The sequence below is a fragment of the Capricornis sumatraensis genome, chromosome 3 (genome assembly GCF_032405125.1).
Source record: "Capricornis sumatraensis isolate serow.1 chromosome 3, serow.2, whole genome shotgun sequence".
Lineage (NCBI taxonomy): Eukaryota > Metazoa > Chordata > Mammalia > Artiodactyla > Bovidae > Capricornis > Capricornis sumatraensis.
In genome coordinates this window covers 159,840,554-159,867,113 of record NC_091071.1, presented here as the reverse complement: position 1 = coordinate 159,867,113, position 26,560 = coordinate 159,840,554, and the positions used below count along the sequence as shown (strand labels likewise).

At 41.8% G+C, this 26,560-nt stretch overlaps 1 protein-coding gene across 1 annotated transcript in view; it reads left to right on the top strand.

Moving 5' to 3' along the window:
- Positions 1 to 26,560, top strand: part of COL4A4 (collagen type IV alpha 4 chain) — a 148,172-nt gene that overhangs the window by 89,704 nt on the left and 31,908 nt on the right. Inside the window, exons 27-37 of the mRNA XM_068969399.1 lie at positions 1,860 to 1,967; positions 2,443 to 2,661; positions 4,889 to 5,050; positions 7,093 to 7,263; positions 8,682 to 8,825; positions 11,302 to 11,409; positions 12,844 to 13,025; positions 13,860 to 13,923; positions 17,165 to 17,239; positions 22,047 to 22,154; positions 22,980 to 23,087. Coding sequence (XP_068825500.1) covers positions 1,860 to 1,967; positions 2,443 to 2,661; positions 4,889 to 5,050; positions 7,093 to 7,263; positions 8,682 to 8,825; positions 11,302 to 11,409; positions 12,844 to 13,025; positions 13,860 to 13,923; positions 17,165 to 17,239; positions 22,047 to 22,154; positions 22,980 to 23,087 — 1,449 coding nt within the window. The remainder of the gene's footprint in view (positions 1 to 1,859; positions 1,968 to 2,442; positions 2,662 to 4,888; positions 5,051 to 7,092; positions 7,264 to 8,681; positions 8,826 to 11,301; positions 11,410 to 12,843; positions 13,026 to 13,859; positions 13,924 to 17,164; positions 17,240 to 22,046; positions 22,155 to 22,979; positions 23,088 to 26,560) is intronic.

Sequence of the window (26,560 nt, the reverse complement as noted above, 5' to 3'; positions counted from 1 at the left end):
TGTCCAAAAGACCCAGATTTCTGAGACATTCTGAGAAATGCCCACACATCTACACCCCAACTACACTTTTATACAATCATGTCACTTGACTCAAGCACTTATTTATAGCTGAATTTAACCCAAAATATATATAAGGGATTTTTTCCTAATTCTTTTAAACTGAGTGGGCCAAAAAGTTCATAACATCTTATAGAAAAACCTGAACAAACTTTTCGGCCAACCCAATATTTATTCAGAGTTCACTTAAATTGATCCATTAAGTACTAGCATAGCCACTAGAGGTCACCTTTTTGTTCTACGTCACTGCAGAAATTATTTAAAGGTTGAATGATGAATGACCTTTTATTGCCTTCTGTAACCACTAGCTTGCACCCCAATAATGTGTAACAACCTCCAAATTGCAGTAGGCTTAATAAATCATATTTGTTTTCTCTCATATGGGTCTGTAGCTGACCTCAGATGATTTCTATTGACTTGGTCCCTGGCTCCAGGTCAGATCAGGTCTGCAACATGTACCTACCTCTCTGCGGTGCCAGGGTGTGCCCTGCTCCTGTGGCTGCAGAAATGCAAGAGGGTGGGGGCCAGCTTCAGCGGCACACTTCATACCTCTCATTACTTCATGGTGTTTGTTAGGATCCTTTTGGCCAAAGCAAATCACATGACCAAGCCCCAGATCAAAGTATGGGACATACAGGCCACCCACCACAAGACGGTAGCTAGTGGAGGTGTAATTTTGTATCTGTGGAGTGAAGAATTTTTGGTTGATTCACTGAATGCTCATTTTCGCATTGAATGGTACTGTCATGGATGGATATATTTGTCACTCAGTTGTATCTGACTCTTTGTGATCCCATGAACTGTAACCTGCCAGGCTTCTCTGTCCATGGGCTACTCCAGGCAAGAATACTGGAGTGGGTAGCCGTTCTTTCTCCAGGGGATCATCCCGACCTGGGGATCAAACCTGGGTCTCCCACATTGCAGGCAGATTCTTTACCTTCTGAGCCACCAGGGAAGCCCCTAAGGATGGATAAAAAAAATGCTAATGATTACTTTCAGCAGCTTCAGCCTCAAGGGAAGCGAACACTCAGAGTTTCAGTTAGCAGTTGTTAACTCCTTTGAAATCCATAATTTATGTTATTTTAGCTGAGATAGCTCCTAGTAAGAAATCAGAGAAAAATTTAAAAAAACTCAATTCCTTTTGCAGGTACTTTTTGCCTGTACTTCATATGAGGGCAAATAGTAAATGCAGGGAAATAGATTTGGTCTTCATTCTGGTGTTTTCTCATCAAGCTACCCACTGGCCACCACCTCTGTCCTCTTAGAAGGAAGGTTGTACTCATGTATTTGTGTTTGAGACTCAGCGCGGGAAGGTACCAAAAGGTTCATCTGAATGGTGGTGTACATTCTTTAGTGTATGGCTTCTGAGAAAGGAACTTAATACACATCTCTATGAAATATGGTTTAGAGCACATGACATAAAACGACTGTATAAATATGGCTAGAGCTTCCCTGGTGGCTCAGCGGTAATCAGTCTGCCTGCCATGCAGGAGACACAGGAGATGTGGGTTCGATTCCTGGGTCGGGAAAATCCCCTGGAGGAGGGCATGGTAACCCACTCCAGTGTTCCTGCTGGGAAAATCCCATGGACAGAGGAGCCTGGGGGGCTACAGTCCACGGGGTCACAGAGTCAGACTCAACTGAGCTACTGATGAGGCAAATGCAGGCAACACTTTTACTTCCATAAAGTAAAAATATCCTAAGAAAGATTTAACATAGTTTTGGGTTTTTTTTTAAGTCACCTTATTTTGTTCTCATTTGCTTAGTGTTTTACTGAGTCTGTGTTTGTTGTTATTGTTTAGGTCCAAAGGGACTTCCAGGTCATCGGGGTGCTCCTGGACTGAGGTGTTTGGATGGGCAAAAGGGTCAACGTGGCAAACCAGGAATCTCAGAAAGACCTGGTCCACCTGGTAAATAAGAGCTTTTCATTTAGAAATGTCTGGATACCTCTAAACTGGATGATCACAGTCAGCAAATGGCCCAGGGATCTGTACGTGAGTGGAGAATGGGATTTTTTTTTTTTTGATACATTAAGCACTTAGCTATGTTTTGATAACTTCTGGGTTATGATACTTTTGTGACTTTTCAGGGGCTCCTTAAGCCTGGAGCATGAGTTATGGGCTATTATTGGTCTATGTTGTTAGAAACTGCTCAGTCTAGACAGTAAATGAAAGCAATATGGAAACATCATTGGCTTATAGGAAACAGTTATGATTTATTTTTCAACAACAAAACCCCCCAATATTGCCTATTAAGTTACCCTTTAATTTTAGTAAGTACCCCTGTATTTTAAAATAATGTGTTTTTAATTAAAGTAGTATTCTTACACATGTGTTGATTTTATATTTGTACATGTAAAAATTTAAACACTTTTCTGTTGGATAGGTTTCCGTGGTGATACAGGAGAACCAGGTTTGGGAGGTGAAAAGGGGTCCTCCCCTGTTGGGCCCCCAGGCGCTCCAGGTTCACCTGGAGTGACTGGTCAGAAAGGACCCCCAGGAGATCCTGCTATCGGCTACCCAGGACTCCCAGGAAAGAGCGGTCTTCCAGGAGCACCAGGGTCCAAAGGACTCAGAGGTGATGCCGGGCGTCCAGGGACCACAGGTATGGAGGCTGCACTGTTCCCTCGGTCCATAAAGCCAAGTCCCTGAACAGGTCCCTGAAGATTGTCTAGACTGTTTCACCTTAAAAATCTAGCATGTTAAATGCTCACTTGAGCATCTTGCCTCCTCTATGGGCAGTGGCTCATTTCTAATAACCTGCATCCCCAGGGTTGCCTCTGCATTTTATTGGTTGGTTTTGAACCCATCTTACTGTGGCTCAGTCAGTTCAGTCTGATCCAGTGGATACCAGATGTCCTCCTGCTTTGGACTCAGAACAGTTCTTGAGTGCTGAGGAGTAGGGACCCTGTGACCCTCCCACTGCCCTTGCCTGGCTGAGAGAGGGCAGGGCAGAATGCCAGCAGAAGCATGGCATTTTACAGCAGATGCGTGTAAGAGGCATGCCATATTAAGTGGACAGGTGACAGGCTGGAGGGACTTTCATTCCAGCAGGGCTACTGGGCAGGGCAGAGAAACTGAAGACAGGGAGATGGCCCCTGGCACTGATTCACATTCTTTTCTGAAATCACTTTGGATACTTCAGGATCCCCAGCAGGGGCTTTCAGATTTTAATGTACTTAAAAATAACCCAAGGTTGGGGTAGGGATCATTAACATCATTGTCTTCTGGGCTCCAGTCTCAGAAAGTGATTCATGGCATCAGAATTGCATGGAACCCAGCACTCCAGTCTGAACTTTAGTCCCTGAAGGCTGATGACCAAAAATGGACCCCAGACCAGACTTTCACAAACACTCTTCTAGTTCTTTTCTAACAATGGGTGGGCCTGTATTTAATAGGTACCCAGGACAGTACTATACAATGGTACAGGGAAGATGGAGGGCCAGGGAATAAGTCACATTCTTTGTCCTCAAGGAGCTTATTCAATGAAGAAGTGAAGTCGCTCAGTCGTGTTCGACTCTTTGTGACCCCGTAGACTGCAGCCTGCCAGGCTCCTCTGTCCATGAGATTTTCCAGGCAATAGTGCTGGAGTGGATTGCCATTTCCTTCTCCAGGGTATCTTCCCAACCCAGGGCTCGAACCCGGGTCTCCCGCGTTGTAGACAGAGGCTTTACCATCTGAACCACCTAAACCAGAAACATTCATAAACAGAAACCCACTTAATTGGAACAGAACAAGATAATACATTATGTGAGTCAATGAAAATAATTTTGACCCAGTAATCCCACTATCTCGCTTATGAGATGTATTTAAGGCAAGTGTTCAACAGAATGTGAAGAAAGTTAATATGAAAATACTATTGTAGTATTATCCACAATAGGGGAACAACTGAAAATGGTAAAGTAATATATATACACGCACACATGCTCACATACCACGCTCAAAGGTATACTATTCAGCTATAACAATTAATGTTTCCCAGGTAGCTCAGTAATAAAGAATCTGCCTGCCACGCAGGAGATGCAGGAGACATGGGTTTGATTCCCGAGTTGGGAAGATACCTTGGAGAAGGAAATGGCAACCAATTCCAGTGTTCTTGCCTGGAGAATCCCAGAGACAGAGGGACCTTGCAAGGCTACATACAGTCTGTGCGGTTGCAAAAGAGTCAGACTCGACTTAGCAATTGAGCAGCATTAACAATTAAAATTATATCTGTAAAGGCTACAATCAAATGGAAAATATTTGCATATTAACTTGCAATGTAAAATAATCCAACAACTGAAAGTGCTCTGTGCTTACTATTTTAAAAATGCAATCACATAAACCAAAATACAATGAAAACTTGAAACAGTAAAATAGATTTTTAGGTTAGAATACAGAATTATGGAAGACTTTTTCCCCCTCCTGAAAATTATGGTATTGTCTTCTCAATATATAAAAATTTGAGAGTTCCAGTGATGAAATCACTTACAAAATGCAAATTCAGACAATGCACACAGGGTGTGTAAGCAGTGTGGATGTTTGGTGGAAGGACTGCTGCAATTTTAGAGGTTAATTAAAATCAGGAAGAGCTACATTTTTTTTATTTGCATAAGCAACTTCTGTATTGTCTACATAACCTTACCAAGTAATCCTCATAGACAAGCATGGTTTTTGGGTGTACTTGGAGCTCACTACAATCTATGACAAGAAAATCCATTCAGAGGTGTAACTCATTGGAGCCCTGAGCCAGGATAAAATTTTTTACCTCCAGTTCTGATCCATACAAACACCATCATAGGCCATCTGTATAGTTTATGCCCTGAGTGTCACAATGAACTGTGTCATTTCAGGGCCAGCTGGCATGCCCGGATTTCCAGGTCTCCAAGGTCCCAAAGGCCGAGAGGGAAATGCTGGGTTTCCAGGGATCCCAGGCCCACCTGGTCACTCCTGTGAAAGAGGTGCTCCAGGGATACCAGGGCAACCGGGGCTCCCCGGGGTTCCAGGCAGTCCAGGTAAGCATTGGCATGTATCAAGAACTGCTACAGGTAAGGGATGTACCTACTTACAAAGGAATAACCTCACTTGTTGTTCTTTTGTGGGTGCTGACAGGAGCAAGACTCTAGGGTCAAGGACATTGTCATTCACAACACAGCAAGTGGCATGAGCTTCTTGGTGACATTCCCCCATGTCACCCAAGTCTCTCTGGTGTGATATAACAGCCTGGGGTACCATGGCTGTATAGTAGTACATTATTGACCGGAGATGTATTAACACATTTTTAGAGAGTGATTATGATTAACCTCACCATGTGAAGTTGTTAGAGCTGAAAATTGATCAAGAGTTCATTATACAACTTATTGTCATTATCATTCACATTATCCTGTGTTGGGTTTTTGTTCTAACCTAGTGTATATTATAAACCCAAGTTTATTACCATAAAATTTTAAAAATTAATGCATTGCAAAAGTTTTGACTGAAGAAGAATTTTTTGGTGAATTTTATACAGGTACTTTCTCTGATTGTCCATGTTAAATATATAGTATTTTCTCAGGAGATGATAGTTGTTCAGAATGTAGTCCTGACTCAGACAATACGAATATTAGGCCAACAAAAAGACAGAAAACCTTAGTGATTGATTCTGACATGGCAAGTGAAACTGAAACTCATGGTACCAATACATGGTACAGGGTATTACAGGTGTGTCAGATGTAACTGGGGCTTCTCCAGTGGTTCAGCGGGTAAAGAATCCACCTGCAATGTAGGAGACACGGGAGACACACGGGTTTGATTCCTGGGTCTCCCCGGAGGAGGGCATGGCAACCCACTCCAGCATTCTTGCCTGGGAAATCCCATGGACAGAGCAGCCTGGTGGGCTACAGTCCATAGGGTCGAAGAGTTGGACACGACTGAGTAACTAAGCACACACTGAATGAAATAGCCAGCAAAGTGTTAGTGAAATAACAGGATTAATATTTGGCCAGCCAAGATAAAAATCACTGGCCACAGGCGTTAGTTTCTGCAAAAATCCTCTGGTCAATAATGAGGTAACCTGCATGACAGCCTGCTTTTCTTACCAGAAAGAAAGTGAAAGTGTTTAAGTGTTAGTGGCTCAGTTGTGTTTGACTCTTTGCAACCCCATGGACTGTAGCCCGCCAGGCTCCTGTGTCCATGGGGTTTTCCTGACAAGAATACTGGAGGGGGTTGCCATGGCTTCCTTTGGGGATCTACCTGACCCAGGAATCAAACCCACATCTCCTATGTCTCCTGCACTGCAGGCAGTTTGACTGCCACTGAGCCACCAGGGAAGCCCCCGTCTTCTTCCCAGGGAAGGTGCTAAGTCACTGCCAATGCAACCTTGAGAATATCCCAGATAAGGGTGGGTCCAGACTCTGTGTTCTTGGCACACCCAGCAAGACATCATAGGAGCTCAAAGAGACCCATGGAAAACTATCTCTCAACACAGGGTGCCAGGGGGCTATTTCCAATGGGACCTTTATTTCATCATTCAGATTCTCATCTATTGTTTGGATCCTAACAGCATTTATCCAAATCCAGGAATATGCCTTCTTGAAGGAGCCGGATGAGATGAGAGCAAACTGTGCCACTGAAGCTTTATTTTTACCACCGTAATACTGGATGACATTGCTGTTTCCTGCAGTTCTCTCATTACAGGAAACAGCTTGGCCAAAATTCACTTGGCGGTAGCTTCATAAAGCACCTGGAATGTTTTCTTCTGTTAGTTCCCACCCTCTCCTCACCCTAGAGTAAATACAAATTCTTTACCCTTATCCATTTTCCATTTTAAAAGACTCTTTATAATGCATCTCAACAGGGAAATATTTACTTAAATAATCTGCCTTTCTTTTTATAGCAGCCAGAAAAATATAACCTTAAACTGATGGAAAGTCGCTACAGTTATTTTAGCTGATAAATATTGTTTACTTGGCCATAGATACACAACTGTAGCTACTGTGGATTTTTTTTTTCCTGCTCACGTGTGAAGCCAGTTCTCAGTCTTCATGCCTTGTTGTCACTGCTGTTTGTCACATCACAGGTGCCCCAGGTTGGAAAGGACAGCGAGGGGACATGGGGCCTCTGGGACCTGCTGGAATGAAGGGCCTCCCTGGAGTCCCAGGACGGCCAGGGGCAGATGGAACCCCGGGTCTTCCAGGGGTCCCAGGCCCCACTGGAGATGATGGGCTACCTGGTCTTCCAGGCCCAAAGGGTGTGTATCGCTTTTCCAATATTTCCCTCAGTTTATAAACTTAAAATCCACTGCCAGGTGGAAACTACTCTTGTACATGTGACCTTACTGTAGGATTTACCTGGTCTATTGAAACTGAAAGAGCAAGTCACTCAGTCATGTTGGACTCTTTGCAACCCCATGGACTATTCAGTCCATGGAATGAGTTCTCCAGACCAGAATACTGGAGTGGATAGCCTTTCCCTTCCCCAGGGGATCTTCCCAACCCAGGGATTGAACCCAGCTCTCCCGCATTGCAGGCAGATGCTTTACCAGTTGAGCCACCAGGGAAGCCCAAGAATACTGGAGTGGCTAGCCTATCCCTTCTCCAGCGGATCTTCCCATCCCAGGAATTAGCCTGACTGGTCTATTAGCCTGACTTTATCATTTCCTATGGGACTCCCTTCTTCGTGTCCTCTGTATTATGATTTTCGGGGGCAGAATGTTTTGGTTTAAGTTAATGGGAAAAAGGGGTGTAGTGGAGTTAGGTATACAGAACCCATAAGCACTTCTGCCCAAAGGACTGGGGGTCCTGATAGAGAGTGGGGTCAGGGCAGGTGTGCTTCCACCCTGGACAGGCCCCCATGCTTCATCCCACCTCCCCTAGGCCCAGTTCTCTTGAAGGTTATGGAGTTGGGACTCAGAAGCATAAAGAGCCTGCAGTTGAGATCTGTGGGGCGGAAAACTGAAGCTTGAGTGGGACAGCCTGGCTATTACAGGTGTGAGGCTGATAGAGGTTGAGCACAAGCTCAGAGCTGGGGCAAGTTTGCATCTCTATGTGAATGGCAAGAAACACAGATAGGGACTTCCCTGGGGGTCCAGTGGTTCACACTTTGCTTTACAATGCAGGAGTGGAGATCTGATCCCTGGTAGGGGAGCTAGGATTTCACATGCCTTGTGGCCAAAAAAAAAAAAAAAAGACATAAAACAGAAGCAACATTGTAACAAATTCAATAAAGACTTTAGAAATGGTCCGTCCAGCTTCCTTGGTGGCTCAGTGGGGACTCCACCTGCCAATGCAGGAGACAGAGATTTGATCTCTGATTGGAGAAGATCCCACATGCCCTGGAGCAGCTAAGCCTGTGCCCTGCAACTAACTGAGCATGCGCTCTAGAGTCCAGAAGCCACAAGTTCTGAACTCATGTGCCGCAACTACAGAAGCCCTAGCAGCCTAGAGCCTGCGCTTCGTAATGAGAAGCCCGAGCTCCACAGCAGAGTAGCCCCCGTTCTTTGCAACTAGAGAAAAACCCATGCAGCAGTGAAGACCCATCACAGCTGAAATAAATAACAAAAAATGCTCCTCAAAAACCTTAAAAAAAAAAAAAAGAAAAGAAACACAGACCCAGGAACCATGCTAGCCTATAAAACTGTCCCTAAATTTTCATATTCTCATTCATCAGGACCCCAGGGGCTGCCTGGCTTCCTGGGTTTTCCGGGAGAGAGAGGAAAACCTGGTCAGGATGGACACGCTGGCAGAAAGGGAGAACACGGAGAGAAGGGTTGGCCTGGCTCCCTGGGAGACCGAGGACTGAAAGGTGTCAAAGGTAAACGCAGCTAACAGCACCGTGATGCAACACAGCTTGTTTTTAGTCTTTGGCCAGAAACTGTAAGTACAATCCCTGAAAAATAAAATGGATCCTACTGCCACTTAGATTCTGCTCCTTCTGAATCTGTGGTGTTTGTTTTAGGATTTTAAACAAAATGTGTTTTTCCTTACCTCTCAGTCTTATCACATATGACTGTGGTAAACGAACTGTTCCGTTAACAGAAAAAATTAACAAGGGCTTTGATGGGTAGCTTTTGGGTTTCAGAAAACGTTCTCATGTTTTGGGAATGGGGTCCAAGCAGGGCTCCTGGCCCCCAAATCCTGCTTCAACATTTTTAATGAAAAAACAAACAAACAAACCAACCAGTTTTTTGTTTAAAGCCAGATATAAATATTTTAGCCTTTGCAGACCCTACGGTCTCTGTCGAAATTATACAACTCAGCATTTAGGGCACAAAAGTGGCCTGAGAAAAGTAAACAAAAAAACATAGCCATGTTCCAGTAAAATTTATTTATGGACACTGAAATTGGAACTTCGTTTAATTTCACATGTCATTTTATTCTTCTTATTTTGAGTCCCCTCCCCCAGTGATTAACATTGTGAAATTATTCAGAGCTCACAGATTATGTAAAAACTGACAGCAAGCAGGATTTGGCCCTTGGGCTGTAGCCTGCCGACCTCTCGACTGTATGAGTATGCTTTCATCTGGGCTGTGAATTGCATCTCTCCCAAGCTTCATTTAAAAAAAGAGTTTTCATTAAAAAAAAGTTTCAAGACCACTGGTGTCAGTGTTCTGGGCCCATTCTCGTTAAATATTTACTTTGATCTCTTGGCCAAAGAGGCTGCAGAGAGTGAAGGTAAAAATTCATTTCCACTGTTGAGAATGAAGGCTTGACAATTTCTAAAAACAAAAGTTTTTGTCTTTAAAACCCTTTGGGCAAATAGCCTCATACTTTATTCAAATTTCTTTTAGTTGATTGATTGTACTATTATTTTTTGTTTTACTAGCCTGCAAATTATTTATGTAGAATCAAGGAATGAAAGAGTCATTCTCTGCTAGCTTAGATAAGTGATGTTTACTGTGCTATTATGCTACTATATAATTATCTCACTAAAAATATTTAAAATTGGGTTAATGCCAGTGATGTGCTGGTAGGCTGGCTCTCAAATAAAATGTTTTTAAAATGCTCAGATCTCTAGTGTTTGCAGATACTCCCACCATGACTGATTTAAAACAACCAGTGGTTTAGCAACTAGTTTACAAAATTCTTGACTTGTTAGTAAGTGGCTCTCGCCAAGCTGGGATGAGCCCACTCCATCCCACATCGACCACTGGACAGTGCTTGCCCAAACGAGGAGAAATATTGTCCACCCCTCCTACCTTTTAGACTTCTCTATGTGGAGAACCAAATTAATTGTCCGTTCTTTTAATGTAAGAGAAAATTGGTGGGTAGTTAGCAAGGGGAAAATGAGGAACTGGGAAATATGAGATGGACAATTCAAAATTTACAGGATAAAGAGATGTATTTTAGACCTGGAACTTTTCAAGCCTTTTTTCACCGAGACCAGTTTGCTTCAATTTAGCAAACATTCCCTGAGCACTCAGTGTACAGTAAGTCCCCCGCACATGAATTTTCAAGTTGTGAACTTTCAAAGATGCAAACATGCGTTCCATCAATGTCAGGCATGAGTGAAACTGCCTTTCTCCCTCTGTCTCCTGTTGCTGACGATCCTTCAGCTCTGCCATCTCCCACCTCCTGTCCCTCCTCCAGTCACTAACTCTTCTTGCTTGTTCACTCGATGCCAGCCCCTGTATACAGCTATTGTAAGTACTTCCCTGGCTCAGACGGTAAAGCGCCTGTCTACAACGCGGGAGACCTGGGTTTGATCCCTGGGTCGGGAAGATCTGCTGGAGAAGGAAATGGCAATCTACTCCAGTTCCATTGCCTGGAAAATCCCAGGGACAGAGGAGCCTGGTAGGCGACAGTCCATGGGGTCGCAAAGAGTCGGACACGACTGAGCGACTTCACTTTCACTTTCTTCACTTTATTTTTCAAGATCCTCTATTATAACATTAAAATGTGTGTGTGTGTTTGCTTTTATGTATTATTTACCTATTACAGTATAGTACTATATGAGCCAACTGTGTTAGTTGGGAACCTAGGCTAACTTTGTTGAACTTACAAATTGGACTTACAGACGCACTCTAGGAACATAACCCATTCATAGGTAGGGACTTACTATATATCAGACACCATTGCTGGACAAGGTGAGAAAGGAGTGTAAAAGGCGTGGACCTTCCTCTATGAAGTCAATCAACAATGTTGATGCCGTGCAGTCTATGAACATAAATACAGTTTAGGTTGAATGAGAATTTGCAAACTGGATGTGAAGAGCCACAAAGGAATAATCACATGTCTGATGCTTCTTATACAGTCATAATTTGTTTTGCTCTTATATTTAATATCTAAAGGAACAAGAGGACCCCCGGGATATGAAGGAGAAATGGATATTATTTCCAAGAAGGGGGAAACAGGAGAACCTGGACCTTCTGGGGATGGTGGATTCCCAGGAGAAAATGGTAAGTGCTTATGTTTTTTAACCATACCAAGTAAGTTAACTTCTTTACAGGTCATTCAAACAAGCATGTATATTAGACAACTTTTGCAAGGAAGCTGTAATACAGAGTTTAGGAAAGGTCATTCTTTAGATAAAAATAAAAATACAGGCTTAGGAATCTCCCTCATGGTACTTTTTTCCCATGTTAGAACTTAGCTGTAGTTCATATGTGTTTAGGGGCTTCCCTGGTGGCTCAGTGATAAAGAATCTGCCTGCCAGTGCAGGAGACACGGGTTCAATCCCTGATCCAGGAAGATCCCATGTACTGTGAATTAAGCCCGTGTGCCTACAGAATAAAAAAAGAAATAGATTCGGATATTCCCAACTAGAATCAGTCCAGACTAGATACTTGAAATGCTGGTTCCAGGTTTACAGTATTCCTGGGTTTGGGCTTCCCTGGTGGCTCAGACAGTAAAGAATCTGCCTGCAATGCAGGAGACCCAGATTCAATCCCTGGGTCAGGAAGACACCCTGGAGAAGGGAATGGCAACCCACTCCAGTATTCTTGCCTGGAGAATCCCATGGACAGAGGAGCTTGGTGGGCTACACTCCATGGGGTTGCAAAGAGGCAGACAGAACTGAGTGACTAACACTTTCATTCAAGTGAGTAGCACAGTGACTATCCAGAATTTCAAGTACAGAAGGTGCTACTCAGCCTTCAGTGGGCATCCCTGGCAGCCCTTGTTAAAATGCAGTTACTGAATCAGCAGGTCTGGATTTCTAACATGCTCCTCGATGCCTGTGCTGCTGGCCCTCAGATACACTGCAGAGCAAGGGTTTTGATGGCGAGTTTGTGTTCCCCTTCCCTGGTTTAGACCTGATCTTCATGAGATCTGGGTTCTTTCTTTAACTAGTTTTTAGAGGATGAATGTTTTAACTTCTCTGGGTGAGTCCTTCCTCATCTGTAAAATAAGCGTGTTATAATAAAGCAAGTGATGCTGGAATAAATAAAGCATCCTTCTCTTGGATAGCCCTGTGTCTGTTTACGGAGGAATCCTTTTTACAGTGAGATCACAGAAGCCAGAAACCTTTGTGATGTGGTTTAGGGCAGGAATTAGTATTCTTAATTCCTAGGACATGGCTTCATCTCCTATATGCTTAGTCAATCAGTTGTGTCCGACTCTTTGCCACCCCATGGACTACACCCTGCCAGGCTCCTCTATCCATGGGGATTCTCCAGGCAAGAATACTGGCGTGGGTTGCCATGCCCTCCTCCAGGGGATCTTCCCAACACAGGGATCAAACCCCGGTCTCCCACACTGCAGCCAGATTCTTTACCATCTGAGCCACCAGGGAAGCCCTCATCTCCTGTAAGTAGGACCAAAAGCCTGTAGCCTAACTATCGCCCAGCCTAAAATTTCCTCCAAGAGGTCTGTAACTCTTCCAACTCCATCAGGTGATAAAGGTCATCCTGGGATGCAAGGACGGGGAGGAGAGCCAGGAAGCTATGGACCAGCTGGATTTCACCCTGGGGAGCCCGGAAGAAATGGGCAGCCAGGGCTTCCTGGACCCCCAGGCCCTCCAGGCTCACCTGGGCTGAGAGGGATCATTGGTTTTCCAGGATTTCCGGGTGACCAGGTAAGCAGCTGCTGTTTTGGAAGGAAAGAAAAAATAAAAGCTTTCTGCCCTGGGGATGCCCGTTAGGCATCTTACTTTGCCATTGTATGGCAGGGTCCTTTCAACAGCTTTTAGAATGTAAGAAGTTGGTCGAGAGAAGAATGGAGACTCTGGAAGGCCATGCTGTAACTAATTTCTGGCCAGTGCTCACGCCTGGTTCCAGTGACACAGATGATCAAGTCACTTACTCTGCATACTAACCCTCCTTCGTTTAAACAGCTTCATAAAGACTTGCCTCAGGACGGCTGGTTCACCAGATTAAAGAGTCATGTGAAAAAGCACCCAAATTCTGCTTTCAAAGCCTTCCTATCCAACGGCAGATAGCATAGATTTTGTTTCAAATATTTTTTATCTTTACAATCATGAGCCAAATATCCCAGAAGTACAACTGTAGGAGCCTAACTTACAACTTCTGGAAAATGTATAGCATACTCTGCTACTCATTGTTTGGAGTAAAATAGATTTTTAAAGCTTTATAGTAATATTTTCTTTGGTATCAGTTCATTCATTCAAAACTTAAAGTTCAAATGATGTGATGCAATTACTGTTTTACAATCGAATATAGAGCATTGGATACCTCCTGTTGGTATCACTACTTCTGGAAGCATTTTGTCAACTGTTTACAAACTAGATGCATGCAGTGGTATGCTTGCAATGCATTTCCAATTTTCTTTACCACAGCAAATTATAAAAGCCAAATTTGTTATAGAAAATGATAACTGGGTCATGTCAAGAGTGTGTCATTTGTATTTGAAATTCAGTTAAAGTCTTACTTCTGTTTCATTAAACTGTCAGGGTGAGCCAGGTTCTCCAGGGTGCCCGGGACCTTCAGGAATTGATGGTACAAGAGGACCTAAAGGTATGGCTTGGAAATACAGTAGCCATCCACCAAGCTCATAGTCCTGGATGTTTTTAACATTGTAAGCAAGTACCTTTGGCATGTAAAGCAAAGTATACAAGCTGCAACACTTACAGAGTTCTTCACAGACTCTACTAGATGGCCAGATAAGACCTAAATAATCTGTATACATATAGGTCCAGTGGTGTATATCCAATGGTATATGTAGATCCAATCTGTATATATTCAGATCCAATGGTACTGTGTAGAAAACATGTCTGCGTGCTTGGTAGGAGTCCTCACACCTGTTTTAGTGACTGCAGCTCCGTAAGTGACAGCTCAGGTGCAAGGAGACAGGGGCACAGTGGTGGCCCATGTCCCGTGCCCCAGAGGAACCAGTATCTCTTCTAAAAACTGCGTAGGTACAGCTTTTAGGGGCTGGGTTCCAAGAGTCATGGTAGACAGAGAAAGCCAAAGCCATGGCTTCTCACCAAGTGTTAATAGCTCACTAAGAGTTCCTGGGCCAAGTGTAATTTACAGTTGGGATTTTTTACCACCAGCCAAAGGTCAGCAAATGCATTTTTTACAGAGGGCCAGATCATAAATATCTTTAGCTCTGTGAGCTCTGCTGCAACAACAGTACATGAAAACACAGCAAGCATGAAAGCAGCATGAAAACAAAGGGGGTATAGCTATGTTCCAACAAAACTTTATTTACAGAAGTCTGCAGGCTGCATTTGGCCTCACAGGCCTTAGTTTAATTTATGCCAGGGACGATGTTGCCTTGTCATTCTACCTTTATCATGTCAACTTACATTCTACCTTTATCAGGTTTCCAGGAAAATAGGAATAACCCCAAGTTAAAAATGTCCTTGCAAAAAGAGGTTTCATTAACTCATTATGCAGATTAAACAAACAAACAAAAATCAGGCTATCTTAAATTGCAATGTTTACACACAAGCTTTAATATTTTTCCTATTTTTGTGTACCATTGGGTTAATATTTTTCTTTAAATCTACTTTAAAATGATTCACCTTTTTAACCTTAGCCTTACCCTCACTATCTGTGAATTATAGGCTTGATGTACAGTTATGTTTTATTTTAATATAGGTTAAAATAAATAACTCTAAAATATGAAACAGTAATCAGTGAGCTGCCTAAAAATCTTCTCCCTTACTACCAGTGAAACATGCTTTTTACTTTGAGAGACACTCCATAAATAATGGGATAATTGTTATATGAAAAAAATGAACTGTGCAACCTTACTTATTCAGAAAGAATAATTTAGCTCTCCTCTTCAGAAATACTTACAAATAGGAAAGTTTTCATATTGGATTTTGACATTGTATAGCTTCAGTGCTCAAAACACATTCCTGATCTCTTCTACTCATCTATGCATTTATGATAGATGTTTCGGCTCTCTTAAAGAACAAACCTAGTTCTTCTCATTTCCCTCCTCCTTGCATTTGGCCATCTTTTCCAGAAAATGAAGTACAATGAAGGTACTGAAGTAAAAGCCGTCTCATGTAGCCCACAAGTAAGAGCTATAGTTCGCTGGACCACAGTCTGATGAAACCTACCCTTTGGGCAATCCATAGTTTTTTTCTCTTGAGACTTGTCTCCATGGTCTGATTTCTCACTTATCTGACTACAACCAGCTTTATCACTCTGTATTCAGTATCCTTTCTGGATCTCCCTGGATGTTTGGAATGCACTTGAACGTGATCTGTATCAGGACATTGTGATAACCAACCTCCATCATGAAAATGCTTTTGATTTCTGCCTCAATAGACAAGGACCTCAAATTTTTACTTTTTATTATAATTTCTCAAAGACTGGCTGACCTGGGATGGACCAGATTTGTACCCTTCAAATGACTAACCCCAGTTATGAGTAGGGTCAGGTGGAAGAGAACCTTCTCTAAGGTGTGGGTGGGACCCCTTTAAAGGGGTGTTGGTGGGCAGGTGCTACAACATATGCCCAATTAGCTCTCTTCTTCTCTTACAACCACACCAATTATTTTGCCCTTCCCTACTCCACCATTTTGAATCCTCCGTTTATAATTGGCTCTCAGTTCAGTTCAGTCGCTCAGCTGTGTCCGACTCTTTGCTACCCCATGGACCACAGCACACCAGGCCTCCCTATCCATCACCAACTCCTGGAGTTTACTCAAACTCATGTCCATTGAGTCAATGATGCCATCCAACCATCTCATCTTCTGTTGTCCCCTTCTCCTCCTGCCCTCAATCTTTCCCAGCATCAGGGTCTTTTCAAATGAGTCAGCTCTTCACATCAGGTGGCCAAAGTATTGGAGTTTCAGCTTCAGCATCAGTCTTTCCAGTGAACACCCAGGACTGATCTCCTTTAGGATGGACTGGTTGGATCTCCTTGCAGTCCAAGGGACTCTCAAAAGTCTTCTCCAATGCCACAGTTCAAAAGCATCAATTCTTTGGTGCTCAGCTTTCTTTATAGTCCAACTCTCACACCCATTCATGACTACTGGGAAAACCATAGCCTTGACTAGATGGACCTTTGTTGACAAAGTAATGTCTCTGCTTTTTAATATGCTGTCTAGGTTGATCATAAATTTCCTTCCAAGGAGTAAGCGTCTTCTTAATTGACTCTCAGCTATAATGTATTAATGGGTCTTTGTGTCTGAAAGAACACAGCAGCAGTGTGGAACAGCTCTGTGGGACTATGAGAATCACTGCCTACGATGGCCTTTGAATGTGCCTTGTGAAGTCATCAATAAGATGACTTTTTGTGATTTTTTTGTACAAGAACACTGAGTTGAGCTTCCTTGTAGAGAGCTTGAAATGTGATTGCAGTAGCCGAAACAGTAACAATTTCTGCTTTCTCTTCCTGAAAAACAGTGTGAGGATATAGTTACTCAATGCCAAGTAATTTAAATAGACATCTAAATTTGAAACTACTTTAGAAAATTAAAAATTTAAGTTTATTAAGAATAAGCTTAAGAATAAACAATCTTATTTCTTGTGACTGTCATGAACTATAAACATATGTGTATGTATGTGTGTGTGTTTAAATCATACCTTGCATCTGTGTTCTTACATGTGTTCTTAAATCTCACCTTGCATCCTCTATGTTCTTATGTAGGGGGAAAAAAAGCATTTTTCAAAAAAATCCTTTCCTGGAACATTAAAGATAGACTATAAAGACACAAATACGTGAATGTTATTATGTCACTTGGAAGAAGAAATATAAACTCTCTTAAATAATGTGTGTATTTTATCACTTACAGGATACAAAGGGGAATCTGCAAGTCAGTTTGGCCTACCTGGTCCAAAGGGTGAGCCAGGTAGCCCCGGATATCCAGGTACAGACCCATCATTTTCTTATTCAAACAAAAAAGAGTAAGTGTGTTTTGAAAACTGGAACAATTACTTCATCCTCCTAGTTGGGAATGATTATATCAGTATTTTCTCCCCTCTTTACTCATTAAGATACGTATCAGAAGGACTATGCATAGGGACTTCCCTGGTGCTCCAGTGGTTAAGAATCTGCCTTCTAAGGGTTCAATCCCCGGTAGGGAACTAAGATCAGAGATGCCGTGGGGCGAGTATATCCACTTGCCACAACTAGAGACGCCTGTACACTACAACAAAGGCCTGACATAGCCAAATAAAACTTAAAAAAAAATAAACAGAAAACTTGTATATAACCACTGATCTAGGAGAACACCAGAGACTCTCCATCTTCTTGCCATCATGGGTCCCATGACCTGGGATGTTAACAACACACTTCCCAGGGTCAAAAATGAAAATCTGGACCTTTTTGCAATCTCTGTAATTAAAAATGATAATTAAGCAAGAACCACTCAACTGACTACAGTGGCAGGTTTTCATTCCAACCCTTTCTTTTCTGCTCAGAAAAGCATAGGTGAATGCCCTGAGGGCTGCTGTTGCTGAGATATAATATAGAATACTGCATTTCCTGTGTATCAATTTACTAAAATCCAAGCCCCCCCCCAAAAAGGTAAAGCTTCATCATCCACAAGTCTTTGGAAACAGTACTCTGTTTATCAGCAACAGTTGATGTGTAATCCCTCAGAACAGATGACAGTGTTCCAGTGAGTACTTACTTTCCATAGAGGCTGAGGTTGCCTACGGTAGATGACCCACAGCTGACAAAATACACATAGCCTTTTACTAATTCCTCGTGTTGGAATACAGCTGAAGTCAATAATCAGACAGATGTACAAAGGTGTGTGCAGGGATATCCACTGCCAGGAAAGAATGTTTGTTTCTCCACAGGTAATTGGTTTAATCAGTGTTGCCCAGTGCTGTTAAACTGATAGTGGACAGGTTAGAGACCAGGTTTATGGTTAGATGAGCACCTTGTAAATTAAGGCCTCCCCAGGTGGCTCGGTGGTAAAGAATTCGTCTGCCAGTGCAGGAGACACAGAAAACACCGGTTCAATCCCTGGGTTGGAAAGATCCCCAGAAGAGGAAATAGCAGCCCACTCCAGTATTCTTGCTGGAGAATCATGTGTACAGAGGAGCCTGTTCACAGGCTACAGTCCGTGTGGTCACAAAGAGTCAGACATGACTGAGCATGCACTTGTAAATTAAATATCTCGTATTAATAGTTTCATGCTTTATCTTCAAATTCTCTTTTGTGATGGTCATGTTTCATTCCATATGACAGACTATCTGAGCAGACCTATTATGGGAATTTTTATTTCTTTGTTTTTGTTTCACTTATGTATTTATTTATTTTAAAGAATAAAAAAATTTGTTTTTTAACTTTAGACATTTTATAGAGTTTCAGTTGTCTTTACACGCTATGTGTGTGTGTTAGTCGCTCAATCGTGTCCGACCCTTTCTGACCCCAAGTACTTATACAGCCCACCAGGCTCCTTTGTCCATGGAGTTTTTCCAGGCAAGAATACTGGACTGGGTAGCCATTCCCTTCTCCAGGGGGTCTTTCCCACCCAAGGATCAAACCCACATCTCCTGCATTGCAGATAGATTCTTTACCATCTGAGCTGCAAGGCAAGCCACTTACACTCTATGCTGCTGCTGCTGCTGCTGCTGCTGCTAAGTCACTTCAGTTGTGTGCGACTCTGTGTGACCCCATAGACGGCAGCCCACCAGGCTCCCCTGTCCCTGGGATTCTCCAGGCAAGAGTGCTGGAGTGGATTGCCATTTCCTTCTCCAATGCATGCATGCATGCTAAGTCGTTTCAGTTGTGTCCAACTCTGTGCGAGCCTATGGACAGCAGCCCTCCAGGCTCCTCAGTCCACCTCCGCAATTCAAAAAATTATAGGCACAGGGAAGCCATATTTACAATAAGAATGAATTAAATTTTGTTTTTATACCATAAATTGCTAAAATGGAAATCTAATGGAAGAACAAGCCATTACTCTGGCAAAAGCTTCCTTTTCCATTCCCTTCCCTTTGGGTCTTTTACCTCTGGCATGTCAAATAGATTTAGATAATATAATTTTAACTGAGATGTATAGCTTATGTGTGTACATTTGGAGGGGAAAATAGCTTTGAGATTAGCATTGTAGGGGTTCATAAAAAGGACCAGAATGAGGTCTCAGAAAGGAAAATCACTGGTTCAGTCACCCTCCATTACCACTGAACATGTGGTCTTGGGCCAGTTGCTTATCATCTCTGAGCTGTTTGCTCATCTGTAAACTGGCTTTCAGCAGATTACATACAGGTTGTTCTGAAGATCAAATGAGATTCCTTGAAAGCGATTAGTAAACCAAAAAGTGCTACACAAATGTAATGTGTAATTCATCATTGTCATCATCAGCAAAACATGAAGAAATCTTTCCACACTTACTGCTATTTTTATGTAAAACCTTTAAGAGAGTAAGATTTCATGAGCTGAAAATAGTCCAAAATGGAGACCTTTTATATTACCTAATATTTTAAGTTAAAAATCATAAAGCAGAGTTATTTTATGTATAGGCTCACTTTTTCAAGAAAATTTGCCTTGGTGTTATTTCCCTGGTGTCCTGTGGTTATCACCATTTAAATCATTCCCTTTCCCAAATGCCATAGCTTTTGCTTAAATTTTTAAAGTTACATCATACTTTATGTACTAGCACAGAGTTTACCTAAACATGCAATTTTCATTGACGGGAAAAAAGCTGGATTGAATTTGAACAAGCCTAACAAGAAGGCATGGACCTGCAGCCTGTCTCAGGGGACTTTATATGATTGTACTGGGCTCAGTTCTACTTCCCCTTCCTTTGTTTCAGAGAGCAAATACAGTAGAGATTAACTCAGAAGTTCTGTTCTTAATACAACTGTGATTGGAGAGGCAAGCCTTTAATAGTTCAGTTTTTTCATTTGCAAAAGGGCTTCCCTGGTGGCTCAGTGGTAAAGAATCTGCTCGCCAGTGCAGGAGACATGGGTTCGATCCCTGGGTAGGGAATATTTCCCTGGAGAAGGAAATGGTAACCCACTCAGTATTCTTGCCTGGGAAATCCCATGGACAGAGGAACCCTGGCAGGCTGTAGTTCATGGGGTTGCAAAAGAGTCGGACATGACTTAGCGACTGAACAACTTTCATTTGCAAATAGAAAAATGCTGCCCTCAGATGGTAAAGAATCTCCCCACAATGCAAAAGACCTGGGTTTGATACCTGGGTCAGGAAGATCCCATGGAGAAGGAAATAGCAACCCACTCCAGTATTCTTGCCTAGAGAATTTCATGAGAGAAGCCTGACAGGCTATAGTCGCAGAGAGTTGGACACGACTGAGCAACTAATACAACTAACACCTTTACTGCAGGGATATTTTCAGAATAAATAAAGCAACACACAGTGAAGCTCATAGATCTTAAATTTGATCAGGAACAAGTATAGACTAACACAGGCTGTTTCTTGTGTTTTAGAATAGTGACTATGACCTCCATGGGTTTGTAAATACAATACCATGTAATTTATTTGCAGATTCAACTGATGAATTTTGGCACAGACTATTGGTTTATTCTATAAATATAAATTATATTACAGGCATAGATAATGAATAAATACGTGGCGAAGTCAACTTTCCTAGTAATCAAATATGACTTAGAGTCTGAAGTATCATTTCATTCTTACTAGATTAGCAAGAAAACAAATCCAAAAACTAAAAAGTCTCCAGTGAGCATATGCTTTGCTCTTGGAGTTGTAGGGCTGTGGGTGGGTTACGTGTGGTGATGTGAGTTGATGGAGACTTTATCCCAAACCACTAGGCAACCTCTTTCAAGAACCAAATGCTGAATGGTCTGTTCTTGAACACTAAAAGCAGCTGAGCCTTCCTCTTCAGCATGTCACTGTCCTGAGAAGGGGACCATGGTCGATTTTTTTTTTTTTTTTAACCTAGTAGATGTATCCACCAGATGTAATATGTGGTTCTGGAAGGGGACCCAGTGAGGACAAACCAGCTGTGAAGGACATTAAGAGGACAATTGAGGCAACTCAAGCATGGAATGAGTATTGAACATGATTAATTTTCTTGGCTGTGATGATGTTATTTTGGCCACAAAGGAAAATGTTCTTATGTTTTCAGACATACCTCCTGAGATATTTAGGGATGAAATTCCATGATGTCTGTGATTTACTTTAAAATACTTCAGCCCTTAAAAATGCATTAAAAACAACCAAAATATCAGACTCTCTTACCTAAAAATTCTACTCCCAGGAATTTTTCCTAAGGAAACAATTTAATAGGAGAAAAAAATTGATTGAAAATATATAAAGATCATTATGCATAACAGTGAGAATTAGAAATAACTCAGATGGCCAATAGTAGAGAAAATTAGTTAATTAATTTAATTAGGGTTAACTCAATAAGCTATCAGCCAGTTGTTTCAAAACAATAACTAGGAAAATGATATGAAGCTTGGAAGATTACTTATGATACAATGCTAATTAAAAATCAGAACATAAAATTGGAGGCCTTATTTGCACAATGTTATACATATGAAATACTGTGTTAAGTTGGTGGGATTATAGGTGTTTTGTTTTAAATTTTTCCTATATGTTTTCTTTTCAATAGAAAAATTGTATGTATATAAAAGTAAGAGTAGAAAAGAAAGAGCTGAAATTGGAGGTTGCATATATTCACTGCTTTGGAGAGTAACTGCAACTACTCAGATGTTTGATCCTTCTTTCTTTAGGACAGTTGGGAGCATCTGGAGAGCAGGGCTTGCCTGGTGCTCAAGGTCCTGGAGGACCACCCGGAAGGCCAGGACCTCCTGGCTTCTCTGGACCAACAGGATGTCCAGGTAATGTGAAAGGTGCCCGGAGACTTCCTGGGCACTCATCTCGCTCTTGTCTTTTAGACTGGTCCAGAGCTGGCTCTGCCATTTCCCAGACCTGTGACTCTGGACAAGTCACTTAAACATACCTATCCCTGACCCCTAAGTTGGAGATAGACTGATCTCACTGGGGTGGTCTGGGAACAAATGAAGACAGACCTGTCTTCATCCAAGGAGGATGCCAGGCGCAAAGTGATGGGCTGACAGAGAAAAGCTTCTCTCCAGCCTTCCCTGAGGCCTCTTCCATTCAGGACGCTGGTTTCCTCTTCTTTAGCCTACAGACCTCACCCATTCAACGCAACATTTCAATGGCTCCTCCTCCTGCCAATTCAGAATCAAGTGAAAATTTCAAATCAAAATTGGCAACTTTAATTTGAAGTGTATTTTCTCCTCTTGAGATTAAAACTAGGAGGTTAAGGAAGAAAAAGTAATTAAACAATATCCTAGGGACCCATGTATTAAAAATACAGATGGTCTCCCAAGTTAATGAAACTTGTATATCACCTGCTGCTGCTAAGTCGCTTCAGTCATGTCCGACTCCGTGCGACCCCGTAGACGGCAGCCCACCAGGCTCCCCCATCCCTGGGATTCTCCAGGCAAGAACACTGGAGTGGGTTGCCATTTCCTTCTCCAATGCATGAAAGTGAAAAGTGAAAGTGAAGTTGCTCAGTCATGTCTGACTCTTTGTGACCCCATGGACTGCAGCCTACCAGGCTCCTCCGTCCATGGGATTTTCCAGGCAAGAGTACTGGAGTGGGGTGGATGCCTGCAAAACCTCCCTGTCGTCCTCAGGTAATCCAGGGGGGCCTGGGCTGCAGGGACCCCCAGGAGAAGTGGGGGATCCTGGACCAAGAGGCATCGTGGGGGACCCAGGGGCACCAGGTCTTCCAGGAATCAAAGGTAAGTCGGAAGGAGCCCTGATCCCTCAGAAAGTTCTAGCCAGTGATGCTCCCACAAGTTCAGAGTGCCTCTCTCGTACCCCAGGGACATGCTCTGGGGCCCCCCTTTTCCCAGGATGCCCATGGATACCTCCTTTTCTTTCCTACTCAGGCAGCACTGGCCTGGTCTCCTGACCGGCTCTACCAAGATGATGCTCATTTTTTAGGACATTTCTCCCACTGTTGTCCATAGTTTTTTGAGCCTTTGCATTTATTCTCAGCCCACAGAGTCAAGCTCTTGTGTCCTAGATTTCTCTGTTAGACACTAGGCAAGTAATGTGGAAGAAAACGGACACAGTTCCTGCCTTCATGGAGTTCACAGTTTAGAAGGGGAGACAGATATTAAATGTGTATTTGCCAGTTATGCAAAGTAGAAGGAAGAGAAAAGAACAAGATGCTATGGTGAAGGAGGAACCCATGTTCATTATCTTTGATGAAGAAATGTTTCTGTCCTGGTTAAGTTTTTATCCCTTTAAAAGATTGGTTATAATATAGGTCTTGTGGAATAGAGTAGAATAGAATATATATAAACAAATCTCATACCCCTCCATTCATCAATGGTACTAATCCCTTTTCAGTCCGTTTTTTCATTGTAGAAAAAATATTTTTTTCCATGGTACTTTTTGTATACCTCTAGCAAAATACTTACGTTGTACCAGTTTTATTTTTGTTTAGAGGTCTTTCTCACCAAGCAGAATGTAATATTCAATTTTTTTTTATTTAAAAAACTTTGTAAATTTTTTGCCCACACCATGAGGCATGTGGGGTCCTAGTTCCCCAACCAACGACCGACCTCCTGCCCCTTGCATTGCAAGCATGGAGTCCTAACCACTGTACTGCCAGGGAAATCCCAGAATATAAGTTTCTTTAAAAACCAAGAATCATTTTTAAGAATTGAACTATAGTTCATTTACAGTGTTGTCTTAGTTTTAGGTGATTCAATCATATATACATATATATCTATTTTTTCAAATTCTTTTCCCATATAGGTTATTACAAAATATTGATATTAGCTTCCTGTGCTATACATAGGTCCTTGTTGATTATATTATATATAGTATTGTGTATATGTTAATCCCAAACTCCTAATTTATCCCTCCCCCCATTTCTCCATTGGAAACCATTAAGTTTGTTTTCTTTTCTTTTTTCCTAGTTAAGCGTTTAATAGCTCAGTCAATATTTTCTACATAATCTATTCTTTACATTTTTATTTTTTTAATTTTTTAAAACTTCTCCTATGACATTATTGTTTTTTTAATATAAATTTATTTTTTAATTGGAGTTTGTTTTCTATAACCATAAGTTTGTTTTCTATATTATATTTCTGTTTTTTAAAAATATTATTTATTTTTAATTGGAGGACAATTGCTTTCCAATGTTGTGTTGGTTTCTTCCATACATCAACATGAATCAGCCATAGGTGTACATATGTCCCCTCCTCTATTTCTGTTTTCTATATAAGTTCCTTTGTATCATTTATTTTTTACTACATATAAGCATTATCATATAATATTTGTCTTTCACTGTCTGGCTTACTTCACTTAATATGATACTCTCTAGGTCGATCCATGCTGCCGCCAATGGCATTATTTCATTCTTTTTTAATGGCAGAGTAATATTTCACTATATATATGTATAGCACATCTTCTTTATGCATTTATCTGTTGCTGGACATTTGGCTGCTTCCATGTCTTGGCTATTGTAAATAGTGCTTCAGTGAACACTGGGATGCATGTGTCTTTTCAAATTATGGTTTTCTCCAGATGTATGCTCAGGAGTGGGATTGCAGAATCATATGGTAGCTTGATTTTTTAATTTTAAGAACTATGTTTTATATCCTTGGTACAAGTAGATTCCTAGTAAGTCTGTTGGTTGGTTTATTGTATTTATTTATAAAAATAAATAAAAATGTAAATATATTTATAAAGTAAAATTACAATTTATAAATTTATTTTTGTGAATAAATATAATTAATTATTTAATTAATGGAGAAATGGAAGAGTAAACAATTGAATGAGTAGCTATGAAGTTGAGAGCCTGTCTTCACCTCAGTCAACAATTGAAGGGTCAAGCCTTACTTGGTTAGATTTCTGTAACCAAGACCCCTCCATCTCCTTCCTCCCTTTTCTTCCCACTTCTGTTTTTTGGCTCATGTGTGTGTGTGTGCTTAGACACTTCAGTTATGTGCCTTTGTGACCCCATGGACTGTAGCCCACCAGGCTCCTCTGTCCATGGGACTTTCCAGGCAAGATCACTGGAGTGGGTTTCACTACCCTCCTCCAGGGGACCTCTCAACCCAGGAACTTGGGTCTCCTGCTTGGGTAGGCAGGTTCTTTACCAGTAGCACCACCTGAGAAGTCCTTAGTTGTCTCATAAGTACAGTAAATTTTGGTAAAATAAAGAGCACTTCCTCTTAGAAGAACTGGAAATCCCTTCTTTGGGGCTCACTCAGTTTATTGTTTTGAAAATCCAAGTAACATTTTTCTACACTCTCACCTCTTCATTTGTCAGATAGATAGAGGGAAGTTGTTTATTTTGAAGAGCTGGTATACACTTATGTATTTCTATGCTGCCAAATAACTAGACCAGGGCACGCTCTCATCATCAGTACAGAGATATCTTTGCACTGTTCTTCCTCTTCACTGGCCTTTTTAGTAATGTGAAGTGCAGTGATTGGTGGTAAATTTAGGATTCCAAGCAAAATAATTTTGTTATTTTGAGAGTTTCTCTGATTACTGTGGCTGTTTCCTGTTTCTGACAAACCCTACAACTCTGTTGGGGTATTCTCTGGTGCCTTTTTGAGTGTTTAAGAGACTAAGTTGGTAAAGAACCAGAAGACAATGTTTTCTATTGTTTTACTCCTACGGAATCTCCACTTCTTCCTACCCTCCGACTATAGTAAAATGGCAAGGATTTTCAAGTGTCCTGAAAATGGAAAATGTTAGTTGCTAAGTAGTGTCTGACTCTTTGCAACTCCATAGACTGTAGCTCACCAGGCTCCTCTGTCCATGGATTTCTCCAAGCCAGAATACTGGAGTGGGTTGCCATTCCCTTCTCCAGGGGATCTTCCCAACCCAGGGATCAAACCCAGGTAGACTGCATTGCAGGCAGATTCTTTACCACCTGAGCCACCGGGGAAGCCCTGGTGCCATTTTATACACTCAGCTTGACTAAAATGACAAGGCTCATGTTGTGATTGTTGATTCTTCCTTTCCTTGAATTCGTTTGCACTTAACCACATAGCTTCAGTATGATAGGTTATTAAAAAACTGATAGCTAGTGATTTGATCGAATAACAAAATTATCTCCAATGACATCATAATTCGGTGCTATGAAACAAGTTTGCTAAGAGGAGGAGTGAGGAAATGAGTAAACTGAGCCAAATGTACACCCCAGTGTACAGATGGATGCTGCAGTGATGTTTCCTGGCCATGT